Source organism: Amphiura filiformis, chromosome 5 (genome assembly GCF_039555335.1).
Source record: "Amphiura filiformis chromosome 5, Afil_fr2py, whole genome shotgun sequence".
In the NCBI taxonomy this organism is placed as follows: domain Eukaryota; kingdom Metazoa; phylum Echinodermata; class Ophiuroidea; order Amphilepidida; family Amphiuridae; genus Amphiura; species Amphiura filiformis.
The window spans coordinates 36,693,663-36,713,298 of NC_092632.1; the positions used below are offsets into that span (position 1 = coordinate 36,693,663).

General features: G+C 36.7%; 1 protein-coding gene across 1 annotated transcript in view; it reads right to left on the reverse strand.

Moving 5' to 3' along the window:
• Positions 1–11,610, reverse strand: part of LOC140153062 (cytochrome P450 3A24-like) — a 39,635-nt gene extending 28,025 nt beyond the window's left edge. Inside the window, exons 1-4 of the mRNA XM_072175664.1 lie at positions 11,581–11,610; positions 3,988–4,099; positions 1,926–2,019; positions 859–911 (exon numbers count right to left, since the gene is read on the reverse strand). Of these exons, the coding sequence (XP_072031765.1) occupies positions 859–911; positions 1,926–2,019; positions 3,988–4,099; positions 11,581–11,593 (272 nt within the window). The 5' untranslated portion in view covers positions 11,594–11,610. The remainder of the gene's footprint in view (positions 1–858; positions 912–1,925; positions 2,020–3,987; positions 4,100–11,580) is intronic.
• Between the last annotated feature and the right edge of the window lie 8,026 nt (positions 11,611–19,636).

The following is a 19,636-nucleotide window of genomic DNA, read 5'->3' on the forward strand; positions in this document are numbered from 1 at the left end:
TGATTGGTTAATGAATTTCCAAATAAAAAGGTTTTCAATTGGCTATGGAACCATATGACTGCATGAATTAGGACATGACTTGTGTATAAGTGACACTAAATATCATATTTGAAGATACCGTAAACGCAAAATGTACGCTAGCTTGCAGCCACTGAGGCGCCAAACATCTGATATTGCCTTTCATGTCAGCGACTCGCAGCACATACTCACATGAATTGTGTGGATTTATATAACCGTATGGCTGTCCATCAACTGCTGCATGCGCTGAAACTCAACACTTGATTGACAGCCAATATTTACCTCAGTTTTTTATTAAGGGCTCATATTGAAATACCCTACCACGTTTTCACACAGAAAGAAGGCAGGATTCCCTTCGCTAAGCGCGCGCCTCAGGAAAGCTCTGTCATAAAACGGATGGATTGTATGCATCAGTGATACACCCTGCCCAGGATTTTAACAAAAGGCTAGCACATAAAAGCTGCAGGATGGCGCACACCTTCCTGTGTAAGGGAATTTCAATATGAGCCCGTACCAAGTTGATGTTCAGCCAATCAGAAAAAAAAATGTATGCCGAGGTTGTCGCCAGAAGGAGCACAAATTGGCTGGGACTGAGTCTTTATATTGGCTAAACGTTTTAGGCTAATTCGCACCCTTCTGATTCGCACCCTTCTGATCAGTTCCTGATTGTCATACATTATGTATGTCCTCACTTTATCTCTGTGAAAAAATGTTTGTGGGTGAAAACAAGTAGGGGTGGGTGTATATACACATTGGGGTTATGTGTGGGGGTGCATGATAATTTGCAAGTGTATAGGCCTATATTTATAAACATAAACAATTTCTTTAGTGTATACTTACCCAAAAAATTTGCCATACTTCTTTGACCATTTATCATACACTGGAATAAAACCCTGTCCCAATAAAATAGGGGAAAATAAACCATGAAGCAAAGGTACATCATATGCATGCAAACAAAACAACCAAACAAATCAACAAAGTAGTTTACCGTAACCACTCGGGTATAAGCCCATCCCCCTAGATGGCAGATTTCACTTCAAAAATGGGGGTGGGCTTATAACCGGGGAGGGGCTAGTACTTGAATTTAGAAATAAGATAAACAAATTGGAAATTTGCGATTGTAATCATCCCCATTTGTATATGCCCAATGTACCAGGAATTTCTATCATCTATGTCAATTTCTTAAAATTCTAAGTGTGGAATGTTAATTATCAACTGATACTTTTTTATATTTGTTCTTATAATGTGAGAGAAAAGCATTGATTAGATTTAAGAACTTGGCTAAAATTTAGTACTGGGCTTATAGCCGAGTGCACCCTTGTTCCCAGAATGTTTTGAAAAATAGGGGGTGGGCTTATACCCGAAGGTGGGCTTATACCCGGGTGGTTACGGTAGTTATTTGAAGCTAATTAAGGTGTACAAATGTACGCAATATGTACCCATTCAAATTTCACAATCAATGCAGTATTATTGGGGAGTGTTATTCTCTAATTCAACATAAACCCTAACCCATCCAGGTCTCACTAAAGCTCACTATTAAAACCACTGCATGTGCATGCATTCCATTTTATGCGATGATTCAATCAGCCCAAGTCATATAGGCCTATACCCAGGGAATCGCTAGCTGGGCCAGCATAACCCCCATGGCTACAGGCCGGTGATCTTTACTGACTGGCATGCAAGAGGTCGGAGGTTCGAATCCTGAGGGTATCAAGTGACTTCTTTGTTCATCTTCTCTCCTTTTTCATTTCTTGTTTCCCTTCCGATAGCAAAAAAACCATGGGTACAGTTAGGGTTAATGATCTCAAATTGACCCCTAAATGATCATTGACATCAAATTCCCAAACACCCTAAATTACCCCCTACCAAAGTAACAATTGGTTACTCTTAACTCTACATTTGCCTACCTTTCCCATTGACAGGTAGTTTCCTAGAAATGGAAGTGGAAGCGGGCCTTTAATTCCCAACCTCCAAAAATGTGTTAGATTGTACACCTGATTTCTGGAAACAAAAAAGATTAAAGTTGATATTTGTAAACATAATAACAGACATACCAGGGACTCCTTATTTTCTGATTTTGGCCATTTTGGACTCCTTAAATCACAAGTTGAAAGTGACCAAAGGGTCCGATAAAAACTGTATGTACTCCTTAGTTTTACGATGCAAGGAGGTGCAAATCAGTATAAGAATCGTCGATCAAAAGTAAAAAAATAAAAAGATCAGTAAATCTTCCAAATCACCATAGGCCAACAACACTAATAATTTCACTGGAATATTTGACAAGTTCCAAAGTTAAGAATTTCAGACAGGTCGACTCCTTAAAATCTCATTGGACCCCTTAAATGTTGGTTTTGCAGGTACCAAAGGGTCCAGAAAAATTAAATTGGCCCTGTTGATTTTTGTGCTCGTGCTACCCCTGCATACAAGTGCAATTTTGAACATCTTTGAAATGCTTTTGTCCATTTTACTTATATAACTACAAATAAATCAAACAAAGTTTGTTTTTCAACAATGAAATGATGACCATGCAGGTAAGTTCATTCCTTTCATTTGACACCAATATGAAACAGAACAGTAGTTTCATTTTCCAAGTCTTTACTTTTTCAATTTTATTTGGAGGCAAAACTAAAAAAAAAATGTATAAATAAAATTTTTGACATTTTTAGGACATTGGTACATTTATCCCCTAGCTGGCTGGCACTTTTCAAGACCAACCCTAAAATAACAGATAGCTTTCCCAGTTCCAATGCACAATTTTATGAACTGTTTACAAGTGTATTTTCCATCAGCAAATAATTTGTAAATTTAGCTTTGCAAACATGAAAAAATCTCATTTACCCGAACTATAATAATTTCACACACCAATTTTCATGAATTTTGTTCTTAAAATCCCTATACTTTTGTGTATACTATGTGGTAATAGATCCCTCAGCATAGCTTAGTCAGTGGTCTGGTTATGGCGCTGCCCATGGTCATTAGACGAATTAATCAATTCATATTAATAAATTCCATGTGATTGACTGGTAAATTATTACCTCCCCTCAAAATTATTTACTGAATGGCATACACAAGGGGGAGGGGGGCATGGGAACCTGTGCCCTTAACTTTCTGTGAAAAATCACGGGTTTACCAATTACGTTGAGCGAAGTGAGCTGAAACGTTTTGAGGAGGTCAAATGATTTTGTTGTTATTGTAATCCTACACCTAATATCATGTTGGACTATAACAGTGTGTTAGGCCAGTATTACTAAAACAAAATAACTAAACCTGTGCACAAATATGAACTTAAGGGATCTAGAATGCGCGTTTATGGCGTTTCAACAGTATTTTTTTGTGGGACATGAGAGCACCTCAGGCGTGTCGAATTGCATTCTGAATACTGAAGCATGTCTTTCTGATATCAAATAATTTTCATTTTTGAAATTCACGATATAAATACAAATTTTATGACAAATTATTAAAATTTGATATTTTTCAAATTTTTTATATATAACAGTCCTCAAAATAAATTTTATAAATCTAATGATATATTCTTAAAGTGTATGTAGCTGGGAGGAAAAGCAGACGATCAATTGAAAATGTTGACCTTTTATATTGAAGATATGGATTTTTTTCCCAAAAAGACCTATTTTTTTTTTTGTGTTTTGGGAAAAAAATCCATATCTTCAATACGAAAGGTCAAAATTTTAATTGATCGTCGGCTTTTCATCCCACCTACACACACTTTAAGTATAAATCGTCAGATTTATAAAGTTTACTTCAAATACTGTTAAATAATATCAAAAATATAAATTTTTAATGATTTGCCATAAAATGTGTATTACATTGCGAATTTCAAAAAATCAAAATTATTTGATATCAGAAGGACATTCTTCATATCCAGAATGCAATTCGATATGTCTGATGTGCTCTAATGTCCCACAATAAATACTGTCCAAACGTTCATACCCCTTCCCTTAACCAACTTACACAATCAGCAATGCCAAGCCTGTGTAGATAAGTAGCCATGTAATGGATATTGATTCAGATACTGCTTCAACTTGCACTTCTTCCTCTACTGGTACATCCATGGTGATGGCACCTTGATAAATATAATAACATTAAATATTGAAATATTAGCAATTGCGCATGTTCTCTATCACTAATTTTTGTGTGTAAATAATGAGATACAGATTTCAGATAATTTTGCAACGATTCATAGAAAAAATATAATACAACATATAAAGACAGAAAGAAACTAAAAGATTTCACAAACAGCATGGCACACTACCTGTCAGGCCAGTTAATTGTAGGCCTATTAACTACAAATTTCGAATGTTTGAGGACTTGTTCTCAAGTTGTAGGAAGTACTATAGGGTGTCTCCAGTCCAGTGTAAACAGCTCATTAGTATATGTCGCAAATTATCAATATCAATCAATTTATTGACATTAAACCCAACATACAGGTATAGTCAAGAACAATAAAACAATAATCTAGTTCTACAAAATACTAATTAATACTGACGTACATGTTAGTGGCAAGAGATACAAAGCTAACAGGGAAAACATATATATCATTTATCTACATTACCACGATGTTCAATATATTGACAATAATTGACAATGCTTAGGTGAGAATAGCTCGAATGTACTTATAAAAGCGACTTTACAAGCGATCGTCTGAACAAGCCTATTGAATTCCTTCTATGCAATTCTAAGGTGGCGCACAAAGTAGTTTGTGCGGCTAATTTGAATAAAATGAATCCACAGTATGACCTGACATATCGTCAGGCTGGCAATATACAGCCCAATGTATGAATACAAAAACCTTATATTCACCTAATTGTATAATTTACCTTTCAGCTATGATGGTATCTCAGTATATACTGCGGTTTGAAGATAGTGATATAGGCCTACAGCAATCCTCTCAGTAAAACATCCAGCTCAATTTAAATATTGCTGTGCTACTTATACTCACAGCATCCTGATCTGTTATAGCCAAATGTCTATTCATTACCCCTGAGGTATTTTAATAAAATATTGCATATTATATATTAAGCTTATCTATGACTATGACAATGAACACAAACAAAACTCACCAAATATGGTAACACACTCAAAATGAGGTAAGTGCTATTATTGCCACAGCACATGTAAATATCTACCCTGGAGAGTCTATATGGATTATCAGTGTTTAAACATTATCCAAGGTCAGTGATGACCAACGCTGCGCTACTTTAAGGCGCTTACATTATTTTGGAAAATTGGCTACTTGCTGCCATATTAGTTATTCCCCAATGCAAGTAATACCAATCACTTGCCACAAATTACTCAAAAAAAGCATGCCGCTACTTGTCTGCCAACATTTTAAAATTGGGCTACTTTTGTCAGTCTCACTATTACATGACACTAATTTGATGTATTTTCCTTTCAATTTAGCAACGATTTATCAAAAGGTTTTGAGTCTTTGAAGCTCAAATTGAAATTACAATGGGTTTTGTGACCATTTATTGATCGGTCATCATAACTTCCCAGTAAGTACCGGAAGTTTCAAAGTCAAGTGCTTTTCCACTTTTTCAATTGGGTGTTTCATGCGTTCTAAATTAAAGGGTAAATCCGCCCAAATATCCGGTATTAGCCAGCGCTTTTTGGCCAAAGCTGAAAAAAATTGGGCTCACTTGAGAATCCTTTACATGACCTGGCGAAAAGTCAATGCGCTACGCCTTGACACTGAAAAGTTTTGGCAACACTGTACAAGGTCTATCATTTGCATGCAAGACATTAAATAAAATATCAGATGCACCGCCAGCAGCACAAGACCTCATGACGAAAGCGAGGCAATGGTGACCGCTAAGTAGGCCATTCAACAATCTCAAAATGTCTCAAATGAAGTGCGTTACAGACCCCATTGAAAGTCTAAATGCCAGTTTAGAGCTTGTTTGGTTGCCTGTGCTAAGGCAACATATTTGTATGACCTCACCAATGCTCACCACACTGCCACAGATAGCGTTTCTATTTTGTCATGTGACTAGTGACTGTACTTTTATACAACGTGTTCTTGAGTAGGCCTACATGTAGCATGGTATGTGTTTGCTGCCATATTAGTTATTCAGGCAATGCAAGTAATACCAATACTAAGTGAATAAGTAAATAAATTTGGAAACAAATAAAATGATAAGATAAGAAATAACAAGGAAACTTTAGCGGTACTCTAATTATGATAAGATTTTAAATTAAAGTTTGCAGTGTATGGTCAGCATATTAGAAGGTGTTACCTAGGCCTACTAACTGCTTACACACAATAATAGGGCCTATAGGACTTAAACTAAGCCTACTCACAGGCAAGCTGTAGGCCTATGAAAGAAGACCGCGTTTAACATGTTTAAGACCCAAGCCTTTTTATTAATTTCAAAAGCTCAAGTATTTTCCTTGCAAAACAATGGAAATTTCAATTGTCAACAGAAGTAGACCATTTTGACATTTTAAAGAGTCATATAGGCCTAAATACACAGATTTATACATAACAATGGTCAAAATATCTCAAATGAAGTTTGTTACCATGGTCAAAAACATTAGTCTAAAAGCCATAATGTGAAGAATATGAAATCCTGGTTGTTGAATAGTTATGCTTCAACCATAGCAAACATGATTGGTTGACCATTTGCCATACCAAAAGGTTAACATGGGAAATTACTGGGGGCATTTTTCATGGTTGATATGAAATGGATATAGGTTGTAGTTGGCTGACCATGCTTTTTCGCATAGGTATGAAATGGATATAGGTGTAAGCGGCATTCATAGTAAGGGGCATTGTGAAAGCAAAATGTAAAAAATATGGGGTCATTGGGTGAGAACATGACCTTTTTTTTAAATAGAATCTTTAGGTGAGAGCGAAAAAGCTCCACAGAAACCTCGAAAATCAAATTTCTAGTTCTAAATGGCTTCAAATTTCTTTGGGTTTTCAAAATAAGTAACAAAATCAGTGGTAAATGAAAGTTGCTGTTCAAATTGAACTTGTAAGGGTCTTTGGGTGACAGTTCAAATGGAAAAATAAGGGGTCTTCGGATGACAGAGCATGTGTTTGTAAAAAAATATGGGGTCTTTGGGTGACAGCGATGCTGAAAAAGGGGGTCTTAACAGCCCTACATATGCGTCACCTCCAAAGTTGGAATGCCCCCCCCGGCTCTGAATATGGCATAAACACAGTGTCCATCTTTCATGGCCTTATTCACCATAGAATTAATGATGTAACAGGATTAATTACCATAGCAATGGGTTTAAACTGTTTTTGAATATTCATTGCCCTGCACTGGACATTATTCTGTTTCTTTGCATTGCATAGTTATCAAAGAACAGGGATAAAGACCTGGATCATAATTCTTTTCACATCATGCTGATCAGTTGCACCAATAAGATTAGTGTCTTTGAAAAGAACAGTATCATATAGTCAATCTATCATTTCACACATAATTGTGCCTCAACTGATTGAAGCTGTGTTCAGACGCATGGGTTTACAGCCGGCAGAAGGTCGGAGAATGGTCGTGGTAAGCACTAGTCGGCGGAAGGTCGTGGGAAATGTCGGAGTAGTGCCAGTGTGAGCGCTAGTCATGATAAGCTCCTCCTCCGACCTTCCCCACGATTTACTCCTGACTTTTGTCAGGAGTAAGCGCCGAAATGTAGCGTAAACACAACCTTGTGGGTTGGAGTAGCTGCCCATGTTAACAAGTATAACACGACCAGTAAGGTGCACTTTCACAATGAGCTGGTGACTTTTTGTTTGCTTTTTGGGAAAGATCACCATTAAGCAAGATGCAAATAGTGCTCGATGCGATATCAATGCACTATTTCATACTTTTTCATAATTCTATTTACCACTGATGCATGGGGTAGGCGTGGAGAAATTAGTAAAATGTTGAAAAAAAATATTAAAAAGCAGAAGAACAAATTGCGGCTAACAAAAAAGTAAAACACTGTCACCAGCAATTTGTTTTGACCAATAAATAAACAAATTTCATTTGGGCATTTCGATGATACCCAACATAGGCCTATTGGAACTTGTGCAACTTGTTGAAAGCAACGCCTCGTGTATGCAGCACTGCCATTTTACTTCCAGAAGTTACTCCGAGTATTCAATGGTCCCCTGCGAAGGTTGTGTTAAATTTGTCTGCGAGCCCGTGGTAAAGTAGTCAGAGTAAGCGGGTGTGAACGCGTGCGTGTGAGATTAAGTCAATTCTTTGGAATGCCGGTGTAAATTTATGCCGGTGTAAATTTATGCAGACTAGTACCCACGTCTGAACATGGCTTGAGTGTCCCAGGTCATAGAAGAAATAAAAAACAACAACAACAACAACAACAAACCAAGTTGATGAGTGCATTTTAGTGCTTAGAGTTTGGAGCAATACATTCAAAATAAATAGTGTACGTACTATGGTCTTGTCACATCACTACTTCTATAGCAAATACATGGATCAGAAATACACTGCCATACATGTAGTGTTCTGGGCTAATCTGATGGCCTATAAACAGCACTAACTATGTGTACATGTGATAAGTGATTGGCAATTACAATATATCATAATTTGTAGGCCCTACCTTCTTATGACTAAGCTTTAATAGACAGCAATATGGTTATGTTGTGATTCGATGACAATTGAGTCCTCACCTCAATAAAACACCTGTATGCTGGTATAATATTGAACTTAAGCCTGCATTAAGATATAGGCCTATATATTACATCATCTATCCAAAGCAGGACAGCCTATATGCTCACCAATATGGAATGCTGTAGTTAGCATGGTTAGGCTTGAATAACTTATTCTTATGCAATAAATTGTTTGTATTACACAGACTGTGCATTGATAAGTACATATTTAAATATATGCCTGTGGACAATGTCAATAATTGATCAACTGAATATTGGCTAGTGACCTTTAACATAGGCTATAGACTATAGGCATGTCACTCATACATAAATGCCAGACAGTTCATTGGTTGATTGATTGCCATTTATCATTTTAGTTACCATATATATATATATATATGAGTGTTTATAGCTCACCACCTTTAGTCGCTGTTACAGTACCTCTACATTTACCGCTTTTCAACCTGGTACAAGTTTATTACATATTATCTACCCTATTATTATCTTATCTAAACTTATACCTTTAAACAAATATCAGGGATGAAAACAAGCACTGACATAATTTCTTGAAACTGCTTTAACATTTCCTGAAAATGTGTATTTCCCTATACTTTATACAGGGAAGATATAAGCAAAATTTCCTGAAATCAGGAAATTTCCTGAAGATTTACATCCCTGAAATATGATTATGCTTACAATTCATGCAGTGAGTACCAACGACTAAAACGTTTTTGTAATAAAAAAGTAAAGACCTTACCTTCTTATTAGGCACACGACTTCAAACAGTTACCAAATTTAGAGCCTACACAAAATGATACCCAGCCTAGTCAAGCACATTCCCTGCCAACAACAGCTTTGGCATGCATGTAACTTCTGTTTGGTTTAATTCTCAAAAGCTCAAAGACCTTCAGTTGAATTGATTTAAGATTCTTATGAATTTGTTAATATATTATAGTACTATGTGACCTATTTGAATCTCTCTGAATGGTAGTATTTGGTCATGTGACTTAAGGATAAGGTTGATGTCTTTGTAATTTGCTTAGTCATTGGGTCAGAAAGCAATGTAATCCTATGATTGCAACATTTATTTCATCATACTGATGAATATGGGATCAGGACAAGGCTAGTCATTCTCAGAAATCTGTGAGAGGTTTGCCACAATATCATAGCACCTCATACATTTTGTAGGACCTTTATGGCAATCAATCAATCAATCAACAACCAACCAACCAACCAACCAACCAACCAACCAACCAACCAACCAACCAACCAACCAACCAACCAACCAACCAACCAACAAACAAACAAACAAACCAACCAACAAACAAACAAACAAACAAATAAATTAATTAATTAATTAATTAAAAAATATATATAAAAAATTGATTTATCAATCAATCAATCAACTCGGCTATGTTATGTATATCCTCACAAATATTATCATTGATTCGGTAGCTCAGTCGGATAAGTGCTAGACTTGCATACATGAGGCAATCAATCAATCAATCAATCAATCAATCAACCAACCAACCAACCAACCAACCAACCAACCAACCAACAACAAACAAACAAAACAAACAAACAAACAAACAAACAAACAAACAAACAAACAAACAAACAAATAAATTAATTAATTAATTAAAAATATATATAAAAATTGATTTATCAATCAATCAATCAACTCAAGCTATGTTATGTATATCCTCACAAATATTATCATAGATTCGGTAGCTCAGTCGGATAAGTGCTAGACTTGCATACATGAGGTCACCAGTTCAATTCTTGGTGTGGCGAGACATGATTTTTCTAAATTTTCTATCCATTTCTAACCCAAATTGTTAACTTCCATGTGAAAATTTACATATTGCACTGGGAAAAATATTTTTGCTGTCATTGTTACACACATACTTGTGTACTACATCACAAGACACAGTCATTATATACTTTTTCAATAATCACTGATCAAAAATGCTAGTCGCTTTGATGTATGTTCCTAACCTATTATAAAAAGAGTGGGGGAAAAGTGAAAGGAGAGAAGAGACCGGAGAAAAGGAAAAGAGAAAAGGGAGAAAAAGATCATTTTAGGCATTGCTAAGCTTGAAGGTGGATCCTCCGACAATTTATATTTGTTAACACTTTCACTGGAATCACTGATAGAGACTTTATTGACCCATTCCACAACAATTTTTATTTTTAAGTTTAACATACTAGAGATAATCATCAATTACTCACATCTTGAAATATTGTCAAAATTTGGTGTGGTAGTGGTGTTATAAATTTTAATATTGAGGAATCTGCCCATTAAAACTTCCATAACCCGATGCCGGTGGGGGGGAAGGTACTCAAACAATTTACCCAAAAGATTCTGGGAACTTCAAATGGGGGTCTCTGGAACAGAAAAATAAATTAATGGGGGGATCTCCAGAATGGAAAAAGAACTTTTAGAACAGCACTTTCTCATAATACAAGATATTATGGAGTAACCCCACAGGCCCTGATGATGATTCACAAAAAGGCATGAAAATGAACCAAACTTGACCATTTATATCGTGGTTTAATATTGTTACAAAAATACATGTGTCAATTTTTTAAATTCTTTTTATCCCTCCCCACCACTTTTTAGATTCTTGAGTGTCCTGGGCAAAAAAAAAAAGTTGAGGTCAACAACGATAAAAAATAATATTAGGGTCAACAACAAATAATTTCAGGTCGCAAAAAGTATTTTTACACGTTATTGGCCCCATTCTGTATTCTTTCCCCAGGTGCCAGAACCCCTAGCCATGGGCAATGCACTGGAACAATTGTAATAATTCCCAGGAATGATTCATATTGATAGTACATGTACTATAGATGAACGAAAATACCAATATGGGTTTACCGGCATAACTTAACACTGCACTAGATGTATACTAAAAACTATATATATTGTAAACTGAACCTACCTGTAAATAGCATACAATATGCCAAAATTAGGCTAGGTGCTTGTAGTCTCCGAAGGTTCAAACAACAGTCTCCGGATATCCAGCATGTAGTACTTACTACTTCTACAAAAGTACAAGGGATGGGCTATTATTGCTCAGTCTGGGTCCCTAGACCTGCCTGCATGTCTTCGGTCCTATCCTTCAACATACTGACATTTACTGGCCCGCTCGACATGCTGCGTTGTATATTTTGGTCCTTTTCGATAAAAAGAAATTTGCCGTCTTCATCGGCCCATAAAATAATTTATATATAAACTCAATACCTACATCATCTATAATATGTACCTTTACATCATTATCTTTCCATAAGCTGTTGTTGGAATTTCACTTCATTCTTCCTTTTCTCGTAAAAAGCAATTCTTTCGGAGCACTTTCTCTTCCGAAATGTCATAATGTTAAATAAAGATACCGAGTTACAGTTACTGGAACTATCTGGGTCCCCAGACTGTGGTCAAAGAGATATCAAGCACAATAGTGAATTAAAAAGTTTCAATGATGATTCTGATGATGATTCACAAAACGACAATGCACCAGAACGAGTTTCATTCAGCTGATCAATACATCTAAAGATTCATGTTGATCATGAGGGCTTATTCCAGAAGTCTATAGCCACACATTTACTCGCCATAGCTTTGCATTCGAGGTTAGAGTCCATTGCTATTGAAATCTACAAACAAGACAACATGTAAAGCAAAGCGGGGGGGGGGAACTCAAGTTTCATAGTGTACACATGCATGACCAGGGATTTTCAAAATATTGTTATCCTAAACAAGATTTGTCCTTTTGAGCAAAATGCACCCCTAAACAGGAATGTAGTGCTATTTTGCAAGGTACAATCATGTTTAGGGGGTCAAATTTGTTGCAAATTGCAACAAATTTACCCTCTTAAATATACCACTCTAGCAGAATTTATTTAAAAAGTACCACCCTTACATGTACAGTAAGCTACATATTTTTGTTTATAATTTTCTAATACTTATGCTTAGGTGATCATCCTCCTGATGTACAACATGCCAGGGAAATACGCTTTGTGAAATAGCAGAATCCGAAAATGACCCCTATACTCACCAACTAGGAAGTTTAAAAACAAAGATTAAGTAAATAAATAAATAAACAAACCCTTTCCCTTGAAAACAGGCGTTAATTTTGACCTCCTAAACCGGGTTCGCGCATTTTGCATTCATTCTCTAAAAAGGACCCAGTAATTGGCATTTTTCTTGTCATGCATGCATGTGTACACTATGAAACTTGATTGACCTTCCAGGCAAAGCAATGTAAGTTTAGAAGTTAACACAGCCAATCACAACACTGACGACAGGCGATCGCATCTAAAATATATTTTTAAAATTACACTTCAACTTATTAGAATGTTCAAAATAACAACTTTTGCTTCAGATACAGTTGACTCATCAAAATAACTACCTAAATATGAACATCAACAGAAAATTTAACAAGTATTTCAAAAAAGTGCAATGGATGTCCCTGAAAATCCTAATCCTCCAAGCAAGACTTCAGTTTAGTAAATAATCATTATGACATCTACAGACCTGAAGTCCTGCAACGGATGTGGAATTCCAAAGTTGAAACATCAAGAAATATATACCTGGCATTTTTCAGTTAACCTCAGAGCCGGGCCTCAGAGATGCTATATAGTAGACCTTCTGCATGTAGAAACATCATAAGAGAGTGCTGTTCCATACAATTCCATTTGCGATGGCCATTTTGAATCACATCTGGAACTAAGTGAAGTAATCCCATCATCAGAAGGTTGCACGTTGAATCACAGGGATTGGAGCCTGTCACTCATTATGATGAGGTCAATTTTTTCAACATTGTTGTTGTGCTTGGGATGAGGCAATGTGAGGCACAGTGTTGACAGCCAGTGTTATAAATATAAACTTAATACTCCGTTGGTGAAAAGGAGGCCTATTGTATCTGATTGGCTAGAAATCGATCGCTTGAACGCTCAGAGGTGTAGTACAAACTCAAAATGGAGACATGTATTCAATTCGATTGAAATCGATATTCTATTATTGACACAGATAAAAAAAGTCGGTAATGCACATTGTATTCTAGATACAGCAGCTGGATCTTACACGGTTCCTTTGTATAATTCATTTCTCAAACAGTTGAAAATATCACAATTTTACTTTGGATTTCAAAATCTTTACTTATATAAAATGCAGTAAAATATATCCACAGCAAACAGTAAGGCCCCGCTAATTAGTGTATTGCTTTTCGAGTTAGTGTACTGGAAACAAAACCTGCGTTTTACCTGACCACAAATCGAATTTTCTATAATGGCAACACCATATGTGGTACTGATCATCATGCACAAATCGTAGAAACTATGCGGCAGGCTCTGTGTGCTATCTCATATCATGTAAATGGTATGCTTAGCCTGAGTCGCTCGGCCTCTCGAACAAAATCGCCATGCGTAGCTTTTGAAAAACGAGAGGATTCGGGCGTACTATCACAGCAATTTTGACACAAAGATATAGGGATGATGACGATGTGTGAGGATACAGTGCCATGCCCAAGGACACAACACGTTGGCACAAGTGGGGTTCGAACTCACAACCTATGGATTATGAGTCGGGCACCTTATCCACTCGGCCACACGGCTCCATAAATTGTATGCACTAGCGGTTACCCGTCTTTCGCGGTTCGTAAATAAATGCAATCAGTTTTTATTACGAACAATTTTACCAACTTCCTAATCAACGATCAATCTTTTCATTTTAATCAACTTCTTCTTCGTTGTTCCCTAGCCTTTCCGCTGTTCCCCCTTAGCTCACATACCTCTTCTCTTTCTAACCTCTTATCCTCTCTCACACTTTTACAGTGGCGGCACCAGGATTTTTTTTTTTTTTTTTTCGGGGCATTGAGGGGGCAAAGTGAATTTCTGGGGAGGCAAAATCGACAAATTTTGCTTAAAATTGCAGCAAACAGGAAATTTACTGGGGAGGCAAACTGGGGGGCAAGAAAAATATTTGGGGGAAAATTTACCTGACCACAAATCGAATTTTCTATAATGGCAACACCATATGTGGTACTGATCATCATGCACAAATCGTAGAAACTATGCGGCAGGCTCTGTGTGCTATCTCATATCATGTAAATGGTATGCTTAGCCCGAGTCGCTCGGCCTATCTCGAACAAAATCGCCATGCGTAGCTTTTGAAAAACGAGAGGATTCGGCGTACTATCACAGCAATTTTTGACACAAAGATATAGGGATGATGACGATGTGTGAGGATACAGTGCCATGCCCAAGGACACAACACGTTGGCACAAGTGGGGTTCGAACTCACAACCTATGGATTATGAGTCGGGCACCTTATCCACTCGGCCACACGGCTCCACAAATTGTATGCACTAGCGGTTACCCGTCTTTCGCGGTTCGTAAATAAATGCAATCAGTTTTTATTACGAACAATTACCAACTTCCTAATCAACAATCAATCTTTTCATTTTAATCAACTTCTTCTTCGTTGTTCCCTAGCCTTTCCGCTGTTCCCCCTTAGCTCACATACCTCTTCTCTTTCTAACCTCTTATCCTCTCTCACACTTTTACAGTGGCGGCACCAGGATTTTTTTTTTTTTTTCGGGGGCATTGAGGGGCAAAGTGAATTTCTGGGGAGGCAAAATCGACAAATTTTGCATAAAATTGCAGCAAACAGGAAATTTACTGGGGGAGGCAAACTGGGGGGCAAGAAAAAATATTTGGGGGAAAATGCCCCACCCATAAGCGCCGCCACTGCACTTTTATCTGTCCCTATCTTCTTCCCCATTACTGTTAAGGCTACATGCTCTTTTTGATTGAAATTATTGGCGGGAAATAATCCCGCACAAATATTAAAGTTTCTTTTCCCACAACTAAATATCATAGTCAGGAAATTAATGATGCATCTGGTAGCTTAGATCATAATTTTCATATAATTTAGTTGCAATTATCCCAGAAAATTCTCGATTTGTTTTTACAGAGTCTTGAATTGACGAGGTTTATAATCAAAAACCGTCACTCGGTGTATTTTGACATTCGAGGCCATAACTCTTCTCAAATTAGCCCCAAATCATAATTTATTATATACACGTGTAGCAAACACCAATGGGAATAATTGGACATTGTTTGCGGAGCCTAAATTTTATTTTATTTTATTTCACAATATTTCTAGTGTGAGAATTTTGACCTGTCAATCCTTTTCGGATTTCGCATCCGAATTCATTAAAATATGATATTTTGAATAAATAATGAGTACGCTTACCTTTCTGCAACACTTCCGGTACCATTGCGCATCTGGTGACAGCCAATATTTTGGCTGAAAACAGCCCTTCCTATCATTTTTTGAACAAAATATGCCTCGAAATTATGTCCAAGACAAGTATATCTTGGCACAGCGAGGATATGAAGAAAGCTATTTACGGTGGGGTATGCTATTGGAAGCTATTATGGTACCAGGCATGTCAAGCACAGGCCTCCAGAAAATTTTCTGCTGTCTGGGAACTTAATGACAAGTGCTGGAAATTTTCTGTGAAATAACTGAAATAGGCCTATGTGCGCGTAGCGGACATCATGAGCGCGAAGCGCGTAGTCCTAACAGCCGGGGTCCAGCTCTCAGGGTTTAGATGCTCTCTCGTGCAATCTGAGCCTTATTTTGGAACAGTTTTCTATAAAAAATTACATCCTTTTTCACACAAAAACACAACTTAAGATTTCAAAGTAGGCCTATTACTGTCAAAACTCACAAATTTCCAACAATGTTGTCATTTTTTTTGTCGTAAGTCATAGTACAAATAGTATATGATTGATACCACTGGACCTATTCTGAAGGGCTGGGATTATTCACAGATAATTTGAAGAAAAAAAAATGGAAAAAAAAATTACAGTTTGTTATCCTTAATATGCAAACCATTAACTTGTGTTTACCTCTTCATCTATCACATATTATAAATGCATGGAAAACCAATGCATCTATAATATGTGATAGATGAAAAATGAAACATTAGTTAATGGTTTTGCATACTACAATGATAACAAACTGTAACACTTTTTTCGTAATTTTTTTCTGATTTTTTTTCTTTTTTTAAAATTAACTGTGAATGATCCTGAAATTTCATAATAGGTCCAGTGGTTCTCCAAGGTCGCCGAAAACTTTGGGAAAAAAATTTAAAAAAAAAAAAAATTTTTTTTTTTTTTTTTTTTTTACAACTTTTTTTTCTGTGACCTCTGTGACCTTTCTGGGAACGCGTTCCTGCCGCTGCTCCCTTGGTCTTTTGGAGGCCTGGTCAAGCAGATGCATACATAAGCGCGGTATATTCAAATGCTAATATTGTCTGGATCATTGAGTATCGATCGCGCAAGTAGGCTTATACACGTAGGGGTGTGTTGTCGCTCCCCTGGTTTTGACCTAAATTACAAGGACGTCTTGCATGACCCAGCAATTCATAGATACAGTTTTTACTTCTTAACTCTCAACACAAAAATCTGAGGAAGCACTGTTTTTATTATATTTATTAGAAAATTAATAAATCGTTTATTACGAGTCCTAAGAGTCATACCAGTTCAATTCATTAAAATTAATTTGTATTAAATGAAAAACAAACAGACAAGTAGAGTCCAATGTCTTACTATGACTGTATTCCTACCAAATTCTGCTTTTCAATACACTAGAAGTGCGTGTTGATATGTATATCTTTGAAAATCGTGTATCAGATATTCGTCAGATATTAACCACAGGTACCGCATACAGTGTATCGTGGCACAGTGGCATCGTTTACTGTTCAGCATCCATAGTGTATCTGGCAGTGGTTCGAACCCTGGTGTAAATTTTAGTATTTTTTATTCTTTTTACTGAATACGCTGTGCCGTTTTCAAACACGCCCCTGAATGAAATTCATGGGCAAGTATGCCTAGTAAAGGGGCATTTCGTGATCCACAGCCTCATCCCCCCACTTTTCTCGTTGTAAAAAAAAGTTGAGATTTTTATATCACTGAAACCTCTGGCTACATAATGTTTATGTACAAAATATTTCTTGCAGATTAATTCGTTTAGCAAAGATATCGTGAAATTTGAATTTCGTTCTGGTGCACCAGAACGAAATTACAACGTATCAAAATGTCTATGGAGCAGTGTAATACACATAATCATGCATAACTCGCAAAGGCAATATCGGAATCAACTGAAATTTTGGGAATATGCTTTTTTCGTGGACATGTACTGAAAAATGTCATAAAAAGAGGATGCTAGGATCACGAAATACTCCTTTAACAAATATGTTAAATAATATTGCCAACCCATGGCACACATGCTATCTCCTCATTCATTTCGATATTCCTGTGTTTATTCTTGCCGCTTATTTTACTTAATTTTCATTTTATTATGGTTCAATTAATGCAGACCATCGTGGTATACATTCATAAAAATCAATGCAACCAGCAAGGTCAGCGTGTAAATCGGCATGATGAAACAACAATGTTTAGATTTAAACGCGATAGCTGGGTAACCGTATAGTATTTTTTGGACCCTGGATAATGTAATAAATGCTCATTTTAGACTTTAATCGCTAAGGTTTTTAAATTAGGGATTCAATCATGTTTCACAGTTGTTCATCACCATTTAACAACGATGTGCCCGCGTCGTCTGCTTGGTTTACTTCGCGAGGGCAGCTTAACAACGAAAAGAAGCTAAAGATCATATAATTCACTATTATATCACGAGGAATGTCAGTTAATCATTGCCACTCAGCCTTACAAAAACTTTGATGATTTCTCTGTTGATATCAGCAATAAAACTACAGAATAAAACGCACTGCAATGTTTAGCCGCTACCAGAAAGATACTGAATTCAACTTGCAAGCTTGCATACACACAAAGGTGCCAGGCATGTCCAATTTTATGCGCTCTCGCGTAACACTTAGTCTTGCTCGTGTTCGCGTATACGCTACAGAAAAGGTGTGGATTCATCATGGATTAACAATGCGTTACCTCCTGTACAAAGCAGTGGCATAGCTGCCGGGGGGGAGGGGGGCTATCTGAGGTGACCAGGAGGCAGGAGCTACCATTTTGGTCAACTGGACTCGACTCGTGTGCATGCTTTTGTTTCCCATAAATCGAACAAAATTTTCAATATAAACGGGTAATAGTAGGATTTCAATTTTTTATAAATGGAGTTACTGGTACTTGTAGTTTTGAGGAATGACAAAGTTGTTTTTGGAGATGTTTGTTTCAACTGATGATGTAGGATCGTCATAAGGTGAGTGAATTTGAAGAGATTTCCTTGTTTGAGTGATAGTAGGATACAGGGACGTAGGCTAAAATAGTACTTTGACCTGTTCTGACGTCTCAATTCACGTGGAATTATTCGTACCTGCTTACCAGTATTCTATACTTCTACTTCTAAGGTAATACTAGACAGGACCAGGCGGTATAAATATCCAGACTACCGGTTACATCTTAACTTCTTACACACAAAACAATTGAGGAAGCAGATAACCATAAAAAGGGTGCAATAAATATACAGTGACTGGAGTGAAGTTGAGATGTGTAGCCAGGGCGCGCAGTATTGCTGTATGGAACCAGACATAGCGCTGCACTAGCTTGAGATACCCTAGCTAAAATATAGGTTTTCAGTTTACTTATCTTACATCTTACTGTATTTCAGCTAGAGGTAGAAAACCCGGGTTTTTTTCTGAGAACAATACAAAATATGTCATCTTTTCACTTTTCCATTGAAGTGAGAGAAAATTGAATTGATGCACGTTCGTCACAATAGAAATTAACACAATAGAAATTAGCATCTCATGAATGCGCTACCAATCTTTAGAAATAAGTCTAAGAAAACCCACGTTTCATGCGTTTAGATAAAACTAAAAGCTTAAATTTATTCATTGCAATTATTTATATCAAATCTGCCTTCCACTTCATGAATGCATCGCCCCCAGCTATTATGTTTTGGGCTACACTTGAAATTACAAGTGTACTGTGAAAATTAAAAATGAACATGACTTACCGTAC